Raw genomic sequence first — 20,038 nt, 5'->3', positions numbered from 1 at the left:
GATCGTACTGATTTCTCGGATTGTCGCTTGCATTATAAACCCAACCATGATTAATAAACTTATCACTACTTTCATTAAAATAAAACAAAAAAAAATGTTTTGTTTTTTAATAACTTTTGATTACAATTAATGTGGAAGCTCTTTTTGCATTGATTATTAGGTCTTTGGCTTTACGTGCATTTTTATTCTTTTATTCACCATTTAAATATTTCGTGTAGATATACACATTATTTTGTATTTTTAATGACATATTGGATATATTTAAATCTGTAAAGTCAAAATTACAAAATTCGATAAATTGTTTTTTTACAAATAATAAATCCGCCATTCGTAATATACCTTTTAGGTGGCATAAGAATATTATTTTAGAATAAATATTGATGCAAATATAATACTCTGGAAACTTTAATCGTCGACAATGTCGCGGCCGAAATGACTTTCTCTGTAACAAAACAAATGAATACATTTTACTAACAAGACAAATGTGGCAGGCTATAAGTCTATTAAGCCACTTTAGAGCCCCATGTTCATCATCTTCCGACCCACTGTTTTTTTTGTACAGGGCAAAATGACCTCACTGTCCCTGATTGTAAGTGGAGTGGAGTCTAAATAGAATGTCTACTGACGAGAGAATGCTCCCTTGACAGTCCAAAATGATGCCAAGTTTGAACCGTGTACTCACAGCTTGGTCCATATCCGATGCTGTGCGAAGTGATGCGTGTGTCTCGCGGCGAGGAGGGCGCGCTGGCACCACAGCTGCGCCGACACGTCGCGGACTGAGTCCCGCGTGTGCCACAACCACTCCAGCATCTGCGGAATACCCTTTATTTTATTAATGTTTTTCGTGAGCTTAGGTTTAATCCTAAATCTGACTAGCCGAAAAAGACTATCATGGCGTATTTTGTATTATACGTGTTGTGTACGGTGAATATGAGGACTCCTGCCCGCCGAGTCCTCGGCTGCAGACTCAGTGTCGAGTGTGACCACGTGTCGTACTAACCTGCAGCGTGCAGTCACTCCAGCCGTCTCTTGCGAGCAGCGCGGCGACGGCGGCGGGCAGCAGCGCCTGTCTCTCACTCCTGCCCGCCGAGTCCTCGGGCTGCAGGCTCCAGTATCCGCTAAACACTATCACACTCAGGGTGAACACGTCGCAAAGGTACAGCTTCGAGGACTCGTCTTCAGTCCTGGAAGAAAGAAGAAATTTCTTTTCGATATATTGGTGTAGAAGTGTATTTTACTAAGTTTTACGATGTACTCAAACGTGGCAAAACAATCAAATTTGGGGGTGGAAATGAAAAAAATTAAATCCACTCACTCTTTGAAGGCGACCTGCGTGCGTGCCATGAGCTGCAGGAACCACTCCCTGGTGGCGACGCCGTCCGGCTCGGCGGCCTGCAGCGCCGGCACCATGCACTGCAGGGAAAACTCCTGCTCCCTGCACCAAACATATCGACACACATTTAAAGATGACAATCCGCTCCGTGCGCCCGTATCACTCATGTGACGGCAATTTAGGCGCAAATACATTCGTTTCTACTAGCGCACGATATCAAACAAATACCAATTACCCACCCTCTTTGTACGACACCACATTTAACATTACATTAGTAAATGAAACCACATATTTGTTTTTACCACTGCTAACATTTTGCAAAAATCATTCATAGATATCAAATATTTTAAACTAGGAGGTAGTAACTCACGCGAGATGCATGGCGTGTCTGTTTGAACTGGGTGTAGCAACTCACGCGAGATGCGTGGCGTGTCTGTTTGAACTGGGTGTAGCAACTCACGCGAGATGCGTGGCGTGTCTGTTTGAACTGGGTGGAGCAACTCACGCGAGATGCGTGGCGTGTCTGTTTGAACTGGGTGTAGCAACTCACGCGAGATGCGTGGCGTGTCTGTTTGAACTGGGTGTAGCAACTCACGCGAGATGCGTGGCGTGTCTGTTTGAACTGGGTGGAGCAACTCACGCGAGATGCGTGGCGTGTCTGTTTGAACTGGGTGTAGCAACTCACGCGAGATGCGTGGCGTGTCTGTTTGAACTGGGGGCAGTAACTCACGCGAGATGTGTGGCGTGTCTGTTTGAACTGGGGGTAGTAACTCACGCGAGATGCGTGGCGTGTGCGTCGATGGTCTCGTGCAGCCACACGAGCGCCTCGGCGGCGACGGCGCTGCGCAGTGCCGTGGACTTGCGCAGCAGCTCGCCCGACACCTCCCACCAGCCCGACGGCGACGTCATGCGCTCCAGATACTTCGTCGACAGGCAGCGACACGTCTGCACGTACATGGGCCATGCCTACAAAATACAAAAAAATATTCAAAATTATAATTAAGGACTGCGAGTTTTTTACTTAATGACAGCGTATTTTTTACGTGAAACATTTAATGCTGTTAAGGTGGTTTGACTTAAGTCGAGATGCGTCATTTACCAATCATACAAATTATCAGTTAAGTTTTGCTCGTGACCCTGCTCGCATACAAAGAATATCGCAGAATACAAATTTTATTGGGTATGTTTGCAGGAAAAAATCAGATTGTAATTATGTTAATCCAAAGCATCCAAACCCATTTACGTAGCTTTTTACATTCACTTCTTTTTTTAATATTTCACTTTAACCATAAGATCAATATATATATCGCGCCATGACCTCTAGGAGAACAAACTTACCAGATTATCATCACTGATGACAGAGAAGTAATTCTCCACGATCTGTGACAGCAGAGTCCTGTTAGCCACGTGGATCTTATCGCACTCCAGGCACTTCCTGATCATGTCCAGCTGCCTGACGAACAGGAACTCCTGAGGGTCTTTGGCACCCTTCACCTTTGAGAGAGCAGTGAAGGATTCGCCCAGACGCCTCTCAATCGGCTCCCTCAAGGAGTTAGGAGGCATGCTGCGACACAGTATTGGGAGGAAGTCGAATACTAGGACCACGTCTTCTTCCTGAAAATAAAATAACGAGGGTTGGTGTTTGAAATTAACAGTTTTATCGAGCATTTCTTTCACAGCGCCGTCTTTATCCTAGTAGCATACACAAATGCCAACCTCATTTAAACCATTCCAGTACGACTTTAAAAACAAAATTGGGTTAGAAAGATGGCTTTAACTAAACTCGTGTCCAAGGGCCCCAAAGACCTGACACAGAGATGTCATTTCGAATTAAAATCGGAATTCCTAGATTTCAGAAAGGTCAATACTGTTCTACTCACCTCAGCGGTATCACTAGCAACACCTTGAAGATAGTTCTCCAATATCCTCCGAGCTGATGGCGAGACCGAGGCCTGCCTGGCGGCGAACTTCACGCACTCCGCTTTCCATTGTGGACCACGGTGGAAGATCTCGGGCAGGAAGCACAGGTCCACGGGAGGGATTGGTCGGGGGTACTCTGACGAGAGAGTTTGTAAGATCGCCAGGAGTATTGTGTCCGTGTAGTCGTAGGTAGGGGATGTTGCCTGAAAATTGTGTATGGTTGATTATTCTTAAAATTCTTGGTGTTGCATTATCAGTATCTTTGCAGCGACGTTCAGTTGGGAACTTAGCATTTGAGTTCTGACTTGTGAGGTTTTGCTAGTCATTCGATACTTAGCATAAACTGTTCAGTGTTTGGTTGTACACTCTGGTGCACCCTAGCTCTCACCTGCTTCCTGAAGCACTCCAGCAGCCCACGCACCACGCTCGAGGGCGGAAGACTGCCCAGGTTCAGAGGTTCCTGCCTCACATCGAGCTGGTACACTCCGCTGCGGTACCCCTTGATCTCGCGCTCTATGAGACGAGAGGTGAGTCGAATGACCCCCTGAAGGGCTGCCTGGTTTGTGTATTTGAACACTTCTGGCCAGACTTCGCCTGGAACGAGAAGGAATTTTCAAGTATTATGCCAAAATCCAAACAAACAACATTAGGTGTTTTGTAAGACATTATGTAACGGTTATTCCGTTACTAATTACTAATTTATTTTATTATTTTGTATTAGGTAAACATTATTTTATAATAATAAATTTTTTATTAACAATAAGAGAATGTCACGCGCATCGGCTAAAAGGTCTGGGAGCATGCGCCCGAAAGGCAGGGATTTCACCCCCGCGCCCGGACGGGGAATGCGTTCGGGCAAGCGTCATTCGGAGGAATCAATAAAACGCGATCGAACTATATTCGCAAATTATAAAATTACTGAACATAATATCTACAGCCTTGTGTACCCCCCGAATTGGGTGAGTGTTTATACTATTTAATAAGCAATGTTAATATCTAGTTTTTATATTGCGCAACTGTGATGTGAGCTAATGTAAATAATTAAATATCGCTATGATTAAATGTTATTCCATTTGGAATTAGCTACTACTACTTTTGTTAACTCGAGCTTGATTGGTATACGGGCACTGCATGTAAAGGGTTGGTATGTCTTGTGGAAATAAACAAATGAATGTACATGAAAATAGCTTGAGTACCCAGCTACGACCGCCATTTTGACAACCGTCTTATTTAATTAACAATACGAATAATTAATGTTAATCTAATCGTGTGTATGTTGACTGCCTCATCTCAGATACTATTAATTGCATGAACACCACGAAGTTCTTGGGTTCGCTTTTTGCAACTGCATGAGTGTGGCAGTCAAACAGCAACAAACATTATTTGAGACACTGAAAATTGGATTCTCAGGGTTCACCTGCTTGCTTAGCGCTCTGCCCTACTGCCTGCTACTAGCGTCGGTCACTCCGGTTCCAGTCGTGTTCCACGGGAGTGGTTGCATGACCCTTTTGCCTGCTGCTGCAGTTTACCTACGGGTGCTACCTACTGCTTGCTGCTGTAGCAAGAAGAGTGCACGCTACTGCACTCAGCGCCGCGCACCAGGAACCCAAGGCCAGTGTATTCAATCGGTGGAGAATGTGTTTTGGACAATGGATGTTCTAATACCCCGACCCCTTATAGAATAAGTGTCTTATATAATATTTTGTTTACCTTTATTACATATATTTTGTTAGCTTTCCCTTGCCTTTTTATTTCTTTAGCTCCCATTAACCAGATAAGGTGGGCAGGGCAACGGGGAGTCTGACATCATGTAGAATACTAGATTGATAAATAATAATTTCGATGGTACGTAAGTATTTAAATAAATGCGTGTAGAAGATGGCAGCTACAAACTTAAATTCATAAAACCAATGCTACAATCTAAATTCCAGCACTCACACGGCACATAATCCAGAACATCTTCGGGCTTCCTGGCAGCATCGGCGGGTGTCTTGCAGTGCGAGGGCGGCAGCTTGACTGTCCTCCTGTATATCTGTTGAAAAGTTACATTATAAACAATCAGGATGATGCATGGCCACCATTCAATCATGCTCCTAATCGAATAGGTTTTTTTAAGACCAGCAGTAATTCCACAATTCTTCTGGAATTGTAGGTGCTCTGAACAGTGATCAGAGACCATAGAAACTTATAATCGGAAGTTCAATTATTCATCGGTGCTGTCATCCCAATAGGGCAAAACCTTCCATCTCAAAAGAAGTGATAGTGTCAGATTATGGAATTGCAAAAAAAAGAAGATTGTGGACTTCCAATGTTTAGGTATTACAAAACATACATCTATCTACACACACCTCTGGTATATCCTTAAGTTTATAATCATCAACTCTGAATCCGGCGAGTGCGTCGCAAGCCGCCTCGATGACTTCGGGGTGGTTGGAATCGGCGATGTACGCCCACAGACGGCGGCAGGCGTCCGTCACAAGGCGGTCGTACTCAGGCGTCGAGACGCGTAGAGACGGCACCTCGCCAAGCAGCTTGCATAGCCTTCGTACAAACAACGTAACTTTTTTTATTTTATTTTACTGATTTAGAAAACTTATAGCTAACGTAGATAAGTATTAAGAAAAAATATATAATAAAAGACCAATTACAAGTATCCATGTATATATAAATAAGGTTATAATAATAAAATGAAAATGGTAGACGGTACATACTATAGTAATGTTTGGATATATTGGATATTCGCCTAATCAGACAGGGTCAACCTTTCTTTAGATTTTATTTATGGCCATTGTAGTTATGGAGCTCGAGCCATAACGTTAATCTATTGAGTAAGTTATAAAAAATCTAAAAAAAATTAAGGGTTCATTAACCGTCGTATTTTTGGTCACAAATAAATTTTTAGCTCGTCGACAGATTTAAGTGATTCTTTTGCGTTCGATTTAGTAGATTTGGACTGGTCCCATTTTAAGATTATATTTCATTTTTACTTTAAGTTTTTACCCTTGAAATTTGACGGAAGAGCTAAATGTGAAAAAATTATAAAAGATGCGATACTATCTGGTGACGTCATCAGGAATTAAGAAGCGCGCGAATGATAGAGCGTACATTTAGCACGCTGCCCTCACCACGGCCCCTCTCATGCACATTGCAATACTTCACAAATTTTACTGCTACTTTCGGAAAAGGTTTCTTTATCATATTATTCGCTATTACGTATAAAATAACCATCAAAATCCAACACAGTAGGAACATTAGATTACAGCAGTAGTGAGAACTTTGTTTGGACTAAAAACACGTTCATTACAGAAGTCGTCTCATTTGATTTTATTCAACACTTCATATAAATCAATTTATATGCATAATAGTCAAGGTCAATGCTGACGTATGTTACACAGATGTTTGTTAAATTAGAGATTTCATAGTAGTGATTACGTAAATAGCTAGTGTTTGTTGCCGTCGATGCGCGTTGAGGTACAGAATTTGATTCCCAGGTCGATAGTGATATAGGGTTCGTCTGTTCAACTGAAATGTAGGGAGAAGCAGACCTGAATCTTCACAGTCAAAGATAATGTCCCTCCCACGGTGATGGGATTCCTTTGCAATTGCTCCCGCAAAATCCTAACCTGGGCAACTCACATGCACTTCCCGACAAGCAAAACTTTGCAAAAAGTCGCCCAATGTGAAAATCAAGCCCTTAACATTACGACAAACTGTCCTTGAAAGCTGCCACTAGAGTTTAGACCAAGGAAGTAATATCTTAAACAAAACAAATACCCTGTACTTGCAAAAAAAATGTTTTTACTAAACACAACGTGATTTCCTCATACGTGTAGCTAGATATGAACAGATCATTTTTTTGTGGCCAATTATTATTAAACCAGAATTCCCAGATAATATATCGTAAAATAACTAAACTTCAGTTGGTCCACATCGCAAACACCGGTAACATCGTAATCACGTTTCACGACTCTACAAGAACACATGCGGACGGAACATCATCGCGGGGAGAAGACATGAAAGAAATAATCATTCTAACGTCACTACTCGCAAACCTGGTGCTGCAAGTGGCGCCAGAACTGGCTGAAGACGGTCGGCTGGACTTCACAGGCCTCGCAAACAAATACGGGTATACCTGTGAGGAGCACAACGTCACCACTGAAGACGGATACATCCTCAAGCTATTTCACGTGCCCGGGAGTAGCAGCAGGCCGATTCTCCTCATGCACGGCATCATCGACTCCGCAGACACTTTCATCATCAGAGGAAACAAGTCTTTGGTCGCGGTCTTGGCTAGCCGGGGATACGACATCTGGGTTGGCAATGTTAGAGGAACCCAATATTCTAGGGCACATACCCAGCTAGATCCAGACAAAAACAAGGAATTCTGGGACTACAGTTACCACGAATTAGGTTACTATGACCTGCCAGCGATCATTGACTACATATTGAGCAGAACCAATGCAGACAAATTGAACGCCATCGGACACTCTCAAGGAAATTCGATTTTCTTCGTGTTGGGATCAACAAAGCCAGAGTACAATGATAAAGTAAACCTACTCATAGCTCTAGCGCCTGTGGGCTACTTGACCAACCTGCCACCGCCATGGAGCTTTATTACTCGAGCCGGAAATGTATTGAATGAAATTCTAATAGCGTTGGACACTGACGAACTCTTCAACAAACAGCTGAGGACAGTGGTGCAGGATATGTGTAGCGTCGAAACGGAGTTGTGCGCCAGCATGCTGGGAGAACTAGGGGGGCCTGATGCGGAGGAATTAGAGCCTGCATTCATACCCGTCTTAATCGGACATTACCCAATATCCACCTCTAGGAAGAACGGGGAACACTTGGTACAAAATGCTATGGACAAGAAATTCTGTAAATTTGACTACGGATCGAAAACAAATATGGAAATATACGGACAGAAAAGTCCACCAGATTACGACTTGCGGAAGGTGACGATGAAGGTGGCTCTGTACGGAAGCAGGAACGATAGACTAGTGCCGGTTGCAAATATGAAATTACTGGAAAAAGAACTGGCGAATGTCGTCGAATTCCGAATAATAAAACGAAGACAATTCAACCACATGGATCACGTGTGGGGGCGGAACATGGACAAGCATTTGTTTCCGCATGTGTTGAAGACTTTAGAGAAATATAATTAATGTTTTATTATATTATATTATTTATAACTAGTGGTAGTCGAATGGTCGAAATAAGACCGTAAAATTTAATATATATTTGTAAGACATAATACACATAGTTTTAATTTTTCTACTCTGCTCCATATGACCTTCACTACCTCAATTATGCTAAATCTCACACTCCTCCATGCGCGCAATGTGCTTAAAAATGGGTACAAATGTTATTAAATGTTATTTACTTTTTATATTTGCACAACAAAAATAAAAACAATTATCATCATTAATATTATATACTAGCGACCCGCCCCGGCTTCACACGGGTCCAATGCTGATACTAAATACACTACAGAAAAACTGTGAACGTTGTATATAAAAACATAGCGGCCCGCTCTGGCTTCGCACGGTATAACATAACAAAATAACAGTATTTCTCCACTATTTAATGGATGTTATTATACATATAAACCTTCCTCTGGAATCACTCCATCCGATTATATTTGTAATAATTATCCCTTTCATATGATTAAATCAGTGTAATACCTCCCTTTTGGAACATGCTGTATATGAATGCAATATTTATGACGCATAGTCGTTTCATATTATGAATTGTAAATATTGTGTTATGGTTCTTAAAATCTCTTGATGTGGCATCTAGTAGAGTTAAATGTGATCTGGGATTTTAACTGTTTTTTCTTAACCATGTGCCCGAAGGACGTAACCGGTGTGAATTAAAAAAAAACCTAGCAGCTCTCACGTATTATTATGTTTAGTAATGAACATAATAAGGTGTGGGAAATATCATGCTTTTTAATGTTCCTTTTTTTGTAAGAATATTATTCCGTAGATTTTTATAATTAATGAGAACTATAAATTAAATTATTTTATTGTTTAATATTAAAGGTAATTATTTTTAATAAATATTTATTTATCAACCATGACTTAACATAAAAAAATATTCGCGCGGCTCAGCGCCATGAGTGACACGCGCGTTATACTCACTGTATCTTGCACGATGGTCGGTTGTCGCGGCCGAGCTTGGCTCGAGCGCGCGCCAGGCGCCGGGCGGGGCGACGGCCGCGCCGCCACAGCGCCGCCAGCGCCGCGAGTGACACGCGCGTTATACTCACTGTATCTGCACGATGGGTCGGCTGTCGCGGCCGAGCTTGGGCTCGAGCGCGCGCCAGGCGCCGGGCGGGGCGACGGCCGCGCCGCGCCACAGCGCCGCCAGCGCCGCGAGTGACACGCGCGTTATACTCACTGTATCTGCACGATAGGCCGGTTGTTGCGGCCGAGCTTGGGCTCGAGCGCGCGCCAGGCGCCGGGCGGGGCGACGGCCGCGCCGCGCCACAGCGCCGCCAGCGCCCCTGAGTGACACGCGCGTTATACTCACTGTATCTGCATCGATGGTTTGGTTGTCGCGGCCGAGCTTGGGCTCGAGCGCGCGCCAGGCGCCGGGCGGGCGACGGCCGCGCCGCGCCACAGCGCCGCCAGCGCCGCGAGTGACACGCGCGTTATACTCACTGTATCTGCACGATGGGTCGGCTGTCGCGGCCGAGCTTGGGCTCGAGCGCGCGCCAGGCGCCGGGCGGGCGACGGCCGCGCCGCGCCACAGCGCCGCCAGCGCCGCGAGTGACACGCGCGTTATACTCACTGTATCTGCACGATGGGTCGGCTGTCGCGGCCGAGCTTGGGCTCGAGCGCGCGCCAGGCGCCGGGCGGGGCGACGGCCGCGCCGCGCCACAGCGCCGCCAGCGCCGCGAGTGACACGCGCGTTATACTCACTGTATCTGCACGATGGGTCGGCTGTCGCGGCCGAGCTTGGGCTCGAGCGCGCGCCAGGCGCCGGGCGGCGACGGCCGCGCCGCGCCACAGCGCCGCCAGCGCCGCGCGTGACACGCGCGTTATACTCACTGTATCTGCACGATGGGTCGGCTGTCGCGGCCGAGCTTGGGCTCGAGCGCGCGCCAGGCGCCGGGCGGGGCGACGGCCGCGTTGCGCCACAGTGCCGCCAGCGCCGCGAGTGACACGCGCGTTATACTCACTGTATCTGCACGATGGGTCGGCTGTCGCGGCCGAGCTTGGGCTCGAGCGCGCGCCAGGCGCCGGCGGGGCGACGGCCGCGCCGCCACAGCGCCGCCAGCGCCGCGAGTGACACGCGCGTTATACTCACTGTATCTGCACGATGGGTCGGCTGTCGCGGCCGAGCTTGGGCTCGAGCGCGCGCCAGGCGCCGGGCGGGGCGACGGCCGCGCCGCGCCACAGCGCCGCCAGCGCCGCGAGTGACACGCGCGTTATACTCACTGTATCTGCACGATGGGTCGGCTGTCGCGGCCGAGCTTGGGCTCGAGCGCGCGCCAGGCGCCGGGCGGGGCGACGGCCGCGCCGCGCCACAGCGCCGCCAGCGCCGCGAGTGACACGCGCGTTATACTCACTGTATCTGCACGATGGGTCGGCTGTCGCGGCCGAGCTTGGGCTCGAGCGCGCGCCAGGCGCCGGGCGGGGCGACGGCCGCGCGCTACAGCGCCGCCAGCGCCGCGAGTGACACGCGCGTTATACTCACTGTATCTGCACGATGGGTCGGCTGTCGCGGCCGAGCTTGGCTCGAGCGCGCGCCAGGCGCCGGGCGGGGCGACGGCCGCGCCGCGCCACAGCGCCGCCAGCGCCGCGAGTGACACGCGCGTTATACTCACTGTATCTGCACGATGGGTCGGCTGTCGCGGCCGAGCTTGGCTCGAGCGCGCGCCAGGCGCCGGGCGGGGCGACGGCCGCGCCGCGCCACAGCGCCGCGCGCCGCGAGTGACACGCGCGTTATACTCACTGTATCTGCACGATGGGTCGGCTGTCGCGGCCGAGCTTGGGCTCGAGCGCGCGCCAGGCGCCGGGCGGGGCGACGGCCGCGCCGCGCCACAGCGCCGCCAGCGCCGCGAGTGACACGCGCGTTATACTCACTGTATCTGCACGATGGGTCGGCTGTCGCGGCCGAGCTTGGGCTCGAGCGCGCGCCAGGCGCCGGGCGGGGCGACGGCCGCGCCGCACAGCGCCGCCAGCGCCGCGAGTGACACGCGCGTTATACTCACTGTATCTGCACGATGGGTCGGCTGTCGCGGCCGAGCTTGGCTCGAGCGCGCGCCAGGCGCCGGGCGGGGCGACGGCCGCGCCGCGCCACAGCGCCGCCAGCGCCGCGAGTGACACGCGCGTTATACTCACTGTATCTGCACGATGGGTCGGCTGTCGCGGCCGAGCTTGGGCTCGAGCGCGCGCCAGGCGCCGGGCGGGCGACGGCCGCGCCGCGCCACACGCGCCGCCAGCGCCGCGAGTGACACGCGCGTTATACTCACTGTATCTGCACGATGGGTCGGCTGTCGCGGCCGAGCTTGGGCTCGAGCGCGCGCCAGGCGCCGGGCGGGGCGACGGCCGCGCCGCGCACAGCGCCGCCAGCGCCGCGAGTGACACGCGCGTTATACTCACTGTATCTGCACGATGGGTCGGCTGTCGCGGCCGAGCTTGGGCTCGAGCGCGCGCCAGGCGCCGGGCGGGCGACGGCCGCGCCGCGCCACAGCGCCGCCAGCGCCGCGAGTGACACGCGCGTTATACTCACTGTATCTGCACGATGGGTCGGCTGTCGCGGCCGAGCTTGGGCTCGAGCGCGCGCCAGGCGCCGGGCGGGGCGACGGCCGCGCGCCACAGCGCCGCCAGCGCCGCGAGTGACACGCGCGTTATACTCACTGTATCTGCACGATGGGTCGGCTGTCGCGGCCGAGCTTGGGCTCGAGCGCGCGCCAGGCGCCGGGCGGGGCGACGGCCGCGCCGCGCCACAGCGCCGCGCGTGACACGCGCGTTATACTCACTGTATCTGCACGATGGGTCGGCTGTCGCGGCCGAGCTTGGGCTCGAGCGCGCGCCAGGCGCCGGGCGGGGCGACGGCCGCGCCGCGCCACAGCGCCGCCAGCGCCGCGAGTGACACGCGCGTTATACTCACTGTATCTGCACGATGGGTCGGCTGTCGCGGCCGAGCTTGGCTCGAGCGCGCGCCAGGCGCCGGGCGGGCGACGGCCGCGCCGCGCCACAGCGCCGCCAGCGCCGCGAGTGACACGCGCGTTATACTCACTGTATCTGCACGATGGGTCGGCTGTCGCGGCTGAGCTTGGGCTCGAGCGCGCGCCAGGCGCCGGGCGGGGCGATTCGGCCGCGCCGCTACAGCGCCGCGCGTGACACGCGCGTTATACTCACTGTATCTGCACGATGGGTCGGCTGTCGCGGCCGAGCTTGGGCTCGAGCGCGCGCCAGGCGCCGGGCGGGGCGACGGCCGCGCCGCGCCACAGCGCCGCGCGTGACACGCGCGTTATACTCACTGTATCTGCACGATGGGTCGGCTGTCGCGGCCCCGCGCCGCGCAGCGCCGCCAGCGCCGCGAGTGACACGCGTTTATACTCACTGTATCTGCACGATGGGTCGGCTGTCGCGGCCGAGCTTGCCTCGAGCGCGCGCCAGGCGCCGGGCGTGGGCGACGGCCGCGCCGCGCCACAGCGCCGCCGCGTGACACGCGCGTTATACCTACTCGTATCTGCATCGATGGGTCGGCTGTCGCGGCCGAGCCGGCTCGAGCGCGCGCAGGCGCCGGGCGCGGGGCGGATGCGCCGCGCCGCGCCGCCAGCGCCGCGCGTGACACGCGCGTTATACTCACTGTATCTGCACGATGGGTCGGCTGTCGCGGCCGAGCTTGGGCTCGAGCGCGCGCCAGGCGCCGGGCGGGGCGACGGCCGCGCCGCGCCACAGCGCCGCGCGTGACACGCGCGTTATACTCACTGTATCTGCACGATGGGTCGGCTGTCGCGGCCGAGCTTGCCTCGAGCGCGCGCCAGGCGCCGGGCGGGGCGACGGCCGCGCCGCTCACAGCGCGCCGCGCGTGACACGCGCGTTATACTCACTGTATCTGCACGATGGGTCGGCTGTCGCGGCCGAGTTTAGCTCGAGCGCGCGCCAGGCGCCGGGCGGGGCGACGGGCCGCGCCACAGCGCCGCCAGCGCCGCGACACGCGCCATACTCACCGTATCTGCACGATGGGTCGGCTGTCGCGGCCGAGCTTGGGCTCGAGAGCGCGCGCCAGGCGCCGGGCGGGGCGACGGCCGCGCCGCGCCACAGCGCCGCGCGTGACACGCGCGTTATACTCACTGTATCTGCACGATGGGTCGGCTGTCGCGGCCGAGCTTGGCTCGAGCGCGCGCCAGGCGCCGCGGCGACGGCCGCGCCACAGCGCCGCGCGTGACACGCGCGTTATACTCACTGTATCTGCACGATGGGTCGGCTGTCGCGGCCGAGCTTGGGCTCGAGCGCGCGCCAGGCGCCGGGCGGGGCGACGGCCGCGCCGCGCCACAGCGCCGCGCGTGACACGCGCGTTATACTCACTGTATCTGCACGATGGGTCGGCTGTCGCGGCCGAGCTTTACTCCGAGCGCGCGCTGCGGCGCGGCGACGTGACGCGCCGCGCCGCGCCGCCAGCGCCGCGAGTGACACGCGCGTTATACTCACTGTATCTGCACGATGGGTCGGCTGTCGCGGCCGAGCTTTGGCTCGAGCGCGCGCAGGCGCCGGGCGGGGCGATGCCGCGCCAGCGCCGCCAGCGCCGCGAGTGACACGCGCGTTATACTTCACTCGTATCTGCACGATGGGTCGGCTGTCGCGGCCGAGCTTGGGCTCGAGCGCGCGCCAGGCGCCGGGCGTGGGCGACGGCCGCGCCGCGCCACAGCGCGCCGCGCGTGACACGCGCGTTATACTCACTGTATCTGCACGATGGGTCGGCGGTCGCGGCCGAGCTTTGCCTCGAGCGCGCGCCAGGCGCCGGGCGGGGCGATCGGCCGCGCTGCGCCACAGCGCCGCGCGTGACACGCGCGTTATACTTTCACTGTATCTGGGCATCGATGGGTCGGCTGTCGCGGCCGAGTTTAGCTGAGCGCGCGCCAGGCGCCGGGCGGGGGCGACGGCCGCGCCGCGCCGCCAGCGCCGCGCGTGACACGCGCGTTATACTCACTGTATCTGCACGATGGGTCGGCTGTCGCGGCCGAGCTTGGGCTCGAGCGCGCCAGGCGCCGGGCGGGGCGACGGCCGCGTTGCCACAGCGCCGCCAGCGCCGCGAGTGACACGCGCGTCGCCGCGCCGCTCCGGTTTGTCGCCGCACCGGTTCAGCGCGTTGATGAGATCACGCCATTTCAGCTCCAGCCCTTGCGGGGAAGGCCTGGGGACAAACACTCATAGTAGAAGAATCATCGTCCTGCTACGCCAGTCTACACATTTAAGCGCGAACAAGCGCCGATCGAATCAATCTTAGCGTGTTAGTATTCTAGACCTGTTCGATGTGCATCAGTCAGTACTAGATATGGTATGAAATAAAAAAGAAATATAACACTAAACAATATTTCTACCTCGTCTCTCATATCAACACAGCTGTGGCCCTGGCTATGTCGATTTCCCACTTCAAATCGTCGGGTCGACCGAGAGTCGTGTCGACTAACATTTCCCGCAGGTACGGGAAACAACGCACCTGCAAGAGTATAAACAATAGCAACTAATCACTTACTCATCTCGAAAGTCGATGTCTCGAGTCTCGACACGAGTCATTATCGCGGGCTCATTACATACAGGGTGATGAAAACTTTGGGTATTATTAATAAAAATAAAATTTAATCCAGATAGTATGTAGTCAGAAAATTAATATTGGTAAAATAATGGAACAAATACTAATTTTATAAAATACCAGCCTTTGCTCGTGCTGCGCCCGGGTGAAAAAGTTTTCCCGGGATAAAAATAATATCTCTCTATAGTCTATAGCAATCAGGAGTAACGTAGCTTCTTAGCCTATTAGTTTAAAATACGTTCAGTAGTTCCAGAAATTAGACTGTACAAACCTACAGACTCACTAAATTTCCCTCTTTATATTAGTATAGATAGTATAAATTGAAACATGCATCTTATATATATAATTAAAGCTTAATAAGGAAACAACATAAAAATACCTGATTATCAGCCAGACTTGCATAGAGCATTATCAAAAACGACGTAGGCACTCCTTTGTTCGCCTTTAGCTTGTTCAATATCGACACCACGGTTGGCACATTTTCCTGTTAAAAACAAATCAAGTTTGTTAAAACATATTTTAAGAGCAAGATCTCTAGGTGCTGCGAAATCTGCGGCCGGTTTCATTCATTCATTAACATAAATGGCCATTGGCCAGGAATCGAAAACACTAAAACTTCAACTTACCTTAGTCTTCGCCATCAAAGGCAACGCCTTCAAACACTCTAACTTCATCTTCGGGGACTTGTCATGTGCTATTTTGTACACGAGAATCGGCAGCAGCTGCACCGAGACATCCTTCATAGTATTAATCATTCCAGTCACAACAGCCAGGGCTTTAATCGCAATCTCTTCGTACCACTGGTCGTTTCTCTTCCCCATTATAATACCAAATAAGAACGGAAGCAATTCTTTCTTCAATCCATCGTCTACTTTCTCTAAATCATTCAACCAGGATTTAAGCTTCTCTGGATCGTCTCTCATTCGCTCCCAGATTTCGTTTAGTTTGAAAATTATTGAGAGTCTACTATCTGTATACAGGAGTGCTTGAAAAGTCTTGTTGGCTTTCATATTCGGGGTGTGGAGTCTAGTATCTTCTGAGGTTTTCTCCTGGTATGTGTCGAGGATTTTGGCCGCCACCTTTAGAGCTGATGATGTGAGGTGTGAGGGTAGATTCAGCCATTGGAGGGTGAGCGCAACGAAAACGTCCAGCGATATTGCTGGACATTCATATCTGCTAATTATATTTAGACCTGGAACGAATTTAAGTTTATTGAACTAAGAACTGGATTTCGTAATAACACGATGACTGTAAATATTATGTAAGCTGTGAAAAGAAAACTAGACAGAGACTTTTTTAAAGCAGACACATAAGCAAAACATACACAAGTTGAACAATTCGTGCAGATGCAGCGCGGATGTGTGCAGCAAGTTGTCCGCGAGAGTCATCAGCACTAAACCCGAGGCAGCGCGCAGCTCCGCCGCGTCCAGCGCGAAACACCTCTCCATCAACACGTAGCAGGGACGGGGGTCACGGCTGGGGGAAACAACTTTATAAGGTCAAAACTCACAAGTCGACACCAGTTAGTCTCGACTTGTTTATTATAAAAAGGAATCGCGCATGCCCCATTAATATTAAAAGAAAATAAAGCTTTTATTCATGTTTACAACCTTACAATGATTTTAATTGCGGGACAATCATCACTCACGATATCGTGAGCCGATGGTTTTCTGGATATTTGCTAAAACTCACCCATGCCTGACCAACTCGTTGGATACCCTGGCTAGCATCGGCAGCAAGGCCATCACCATCTCTCTGTTCTGCTGGTACACCGCTGCGTCTGTCACCGCCGAATACGCACTGAACGCGCGCTCTATTAGACTAGGGTTGCATATCTACAGGCAAGCATAAAGTAACTCAAGTAATCTTGGAGCTTTTCGACAGTATAGGATGAATAATTTAGATATTATTTAGTGCTATAATAATCTTTTAAAAATATGTTTTTCTTTATACATTTAATGAGAACGTGAGTGAGCCCGCCTGACGGTAAAATCCACGTCTATCTATAAAGAATATTGGTATTTCACTAGACTGCCACAAGTCTAAATTACGAAGTTATCTTCACATATTAGATGTTCAGTATCATTAAACTTAGTAAAATATAAAAACTCCAACATAATATTTAGAAAGATAAATAAAATTCCTGAACAAAGTATCTCTATTGCACCTGTATTTAAAGCACCCCTGTATATAATTTTTTTCGAGTCCAAATGATTTGCCACACTCAAATTAATACTTCAATGAATACTTTAAAAATCCATAAACATTAATACCTGCTGACAACTGAGACATGCAAGCAGCAAGGAAGACAAAGCACTGGTCTGTGGGAGACTCAGCATCAACTGCCACGGTCTAATGCCGCCGTCGCGCTGAGGGTTACAAGTCAACCAGAGGAACACCGGCCGAAGGAGTTCCAGACTGTTGGACGATACCCTGGAAGAAATTGAATACCTTTTCATGTGCCCTTTGTAGTTACCTTTTATTCCAATAATACTAAACTTAATAATAATCTATTTATAGATAACGTTAGTCTGTTTTTTGTGACCGCACTGGATATAATGTTACGTAAGTAAATTGAGCAGGGCTCAGGTAGTGTCGAATAACGAGAGATGATTACGTTTTAGCCGACATAATTATGCCGGCCTATATTAAACTGGGTATACACAATCTGATCTTGGAAGGCGATACACTTACATGGGCCACAATGGTGGGTTTTATACCTTATGTTTCGAGTATTAGCAACCTCGTGTGTGTACGGTGGTCGTTATTCGTGCGTATGCAAATATACTTCCACTTACTCATTTGGAGAGCTCAAAATTATTTTTCATTACTTACGTGTAATCTGGATGCGTGCACAGCGCGTGCATTTGTGCCAAAACATCATCCGCTGCACCCTTGTTCTTTTCTAACACCGTTATGAATGGGTGCTGTGGAGACTTGAGGGAGAACTGGCACTTATATGGTTGCCCAGGTATCAGTCTAGACTTCAGATCCAGGATCAAGAGACCAGCCATCGTCGATATTATTGCTAAGTAGTTGCTGTGATAGAAATCATAAAAAATATAATTTCTTCTTTCTAAGGATGTTAGAAATGCAGAAATTACAATGTCTTAATATTTGGTTTATAAACAGTGTATCCAAAATGGGGCTTTACCCAAATTAATCATATTATTTACAAAACCAATTTTTTTTTATTGACATAGTAGCAAGACTTTTGTATTATTGTTCAGTTCATCCAACTACTTCCTATTTAAATATGAATAAAATTTCAATGTATAAATATATCATTTTGGTTATTTAATTTAATGATTAAATATAAATCAATGTCCTTATCTGCAATTATTGGTGTCAGCATGAACCCTCTTTTATACAACACCCTATATCTGTGTGGTAAAAAATGTTTAAAGTCAGGATTACGAACAATAATAATATAGAAATTCTTTACTTACTTAATTCATGAATGTTATAGTTACATATTTGTAAAATACTATTATACACTAAAATAAAATATATTTAGTAATTAAAAGCTTTTGGTACATCGAGAATATTATGTGATCGTAATGAAAAGCAAGATAGTTATATGCTCCAACTGCAAAGCTTAATTACATTATTTTCAATTTTCAGTATGCAAATAATTATAACAATAAATAGACTTTACATAAATTACGAAAGGGAAGCCAGCTGGAATCGGGCTCTATAGACTTCGCCACTGCTGTATAACATATATTTTAAAGCACTTAGAGACCTATACACAAGCTATTATTAAAAGGTTTGAAACACATACCTACTGAGCCTGTGTCATCATATATCAATGTTTGCATGTGACAGCAAAAATAATGATTTCATTATGTGTACTTATACATAAACCTATCTTGAATTTGTATTGAAAACATATGATTGAAATATGAATATCAACCTTCTTTGCTAAAAGGAATGGACTTAAATTTTAGTTTTTCTTGCTCTAGAACATTCTGCCCATGCTAGGTTTGAACTAAAGATATCTCCGTTCACAATATTGTCATTAAATTCAAATTCAAAATTTATTTCACTCCACAATGATTGTATACTTTTTAATAGACTCTTGACATCATCATGGACTTGTTGGGCACAGCAATATTTACGAGAGGGACATACTAGATTATTGAAAAGTTATATTAGGTATATGTTATATGCATGTACATATTTTTTATTAACTTATACCTAAACCAAGACATTCATATTGGTTCATAATACAAAAGAAAAATATACTACATTGCAATATTCAATTTAAAAAAAAATGTGTACTGAATATTTACCAACAGGTGAATCACACAGACAATAAACTATTTTTTTCAACCTCCAAAATGGATACTAAAACTACCTACTAAGAGAATGAAATACTTCAAATTTCAACAAAAAAATTGAATACTACTCACTGTGCAGCTGGCAATAGAGTGACCACTGTGGACATTGTATGCGCTATTTCGAGGACCCCGAGTTCCACCAGAGCCAGGAGACCCTGACATGCCGTCAGGCTCACCATGGCATCCTTTGAAGAACATTTCTCCCTCAAATATTTCAATTCTTCATTCTCCAACACAAATCTCTGACGATCTTCCAACTTAAAATTCGATTTTATTGTACTTATTAGTTTATCGATTGCATTTACGACTAATACGCTATTATTTGCGTTCAATTTGTATTCTATTTCATCCATTTTATATTACAAAATGATAGAAATTAAAATAGAAATTAGCTATTAGAAAATTAATTTTAGCCGGCTCGTAGATTGAACAGCTGTTTTTGCGAATTATAACAAATGTCACTTTTTTCTGTCATTTGACAGTTGACAGCTACCCTATGGCCTTAACTATTGAGGTCAATATGGGATCGCCAACTTCACATGATCTGCGATGGATGGTAATGAATGTATTAAGAATTAATATTTATTAGTATTACCTTATATATAGATTTATACGTTTCCGATAATTATCTATAACTGTAATAAAATATTTTTATTTTTTATTACTT

At 48.8% G+C, this 20,038-nt stretch overlaps 2 protein-coding genes across 2 annotated transcripts; one reads left to right on the top strand and one right to left on the bottom strand.

Annotated features, from left to right (window-relative positions):
• Positions 1 to 93: 93 nt before the first annotated feature.
• LOC115451056 lies at positions 94 to 19,872 on the bottom strand. The gene is made up of 23 exons (XM_037439408.1): positions 19,444 to 19,872; positions 17,864 to 18,067; positions 17,302 to 17,461; positions 16,721 to 16,863; positions 16,353 to 16,504; positions 15,655 to 16,220; positions 15,408 to 15,512; positions 14,835 to 14,935; positions 14,426 to 14,629; positions 13,682 to 14,305; positions 13,446 to 13,574; positions 12,628 to 13,086; positions 12,246 to 12,500; positions 5,602 to 5,794; positions 5,192 to 5,285; positions 3,642 to 3,847; positions 3,214 to 3,456; positions 2,672 to 2,947; positions 2,109 to 2,299; positions 1,316 to 1,435; positions 1,001 to 1,184; positions 683 to 810; positions 94 to 442 (listed from the first exon to the last, which is right to left on the bottom strand). Exons 1-23 carry the CDS (start codon positions 19,722 to 19,724, stop codon positions 406 to 408), a joined length of 5,055 nt encoding a protein of 1,684 aa, XP_037295305.1. The 5' UTR covers positions 19,725 to 19,872; the 3' UTR covers positions 94 to 405.
• LOC115451055 (lipase 1) lies at positions 7,190 to 8,621 on the top strand. Its single transcript, XM_030179250.2, has one exon. The coding sequence runs from the start codon at positions 7,267 to 7,269 to the stop codon at positions 8,416 to 8,418; it is 1,152 nt and encodes a 383-aa protein (XP_030035110.2). The 5' UTR covers positions 7,190 to 7,266; the 3' UTR covers positions 8,419 to 8,621.
• Positions 19,873 to 20,038: the final 166 nt, after the last annotated feature.

Source organism: Manduca sexta, chromosome 16 (assembly GCF_014839805.1).
Source record: "Manduca sexta isolate Smith_Timp_Sample1 chromosome 16, JHU_Msex_v1.0, whole genome shotgun sequence".
Lineage (NCBI taxonomy): Eukaryota > Metazoa > Arthropoda > Insecta > Lepidoptera > Sphingidae > Manduca > Manduca sexta.
The sequence above is the reverse complement of the archived record's forward strand: the minus strand, read 5'-3'. Positions and strand labels throughout refer to the sequence as shown.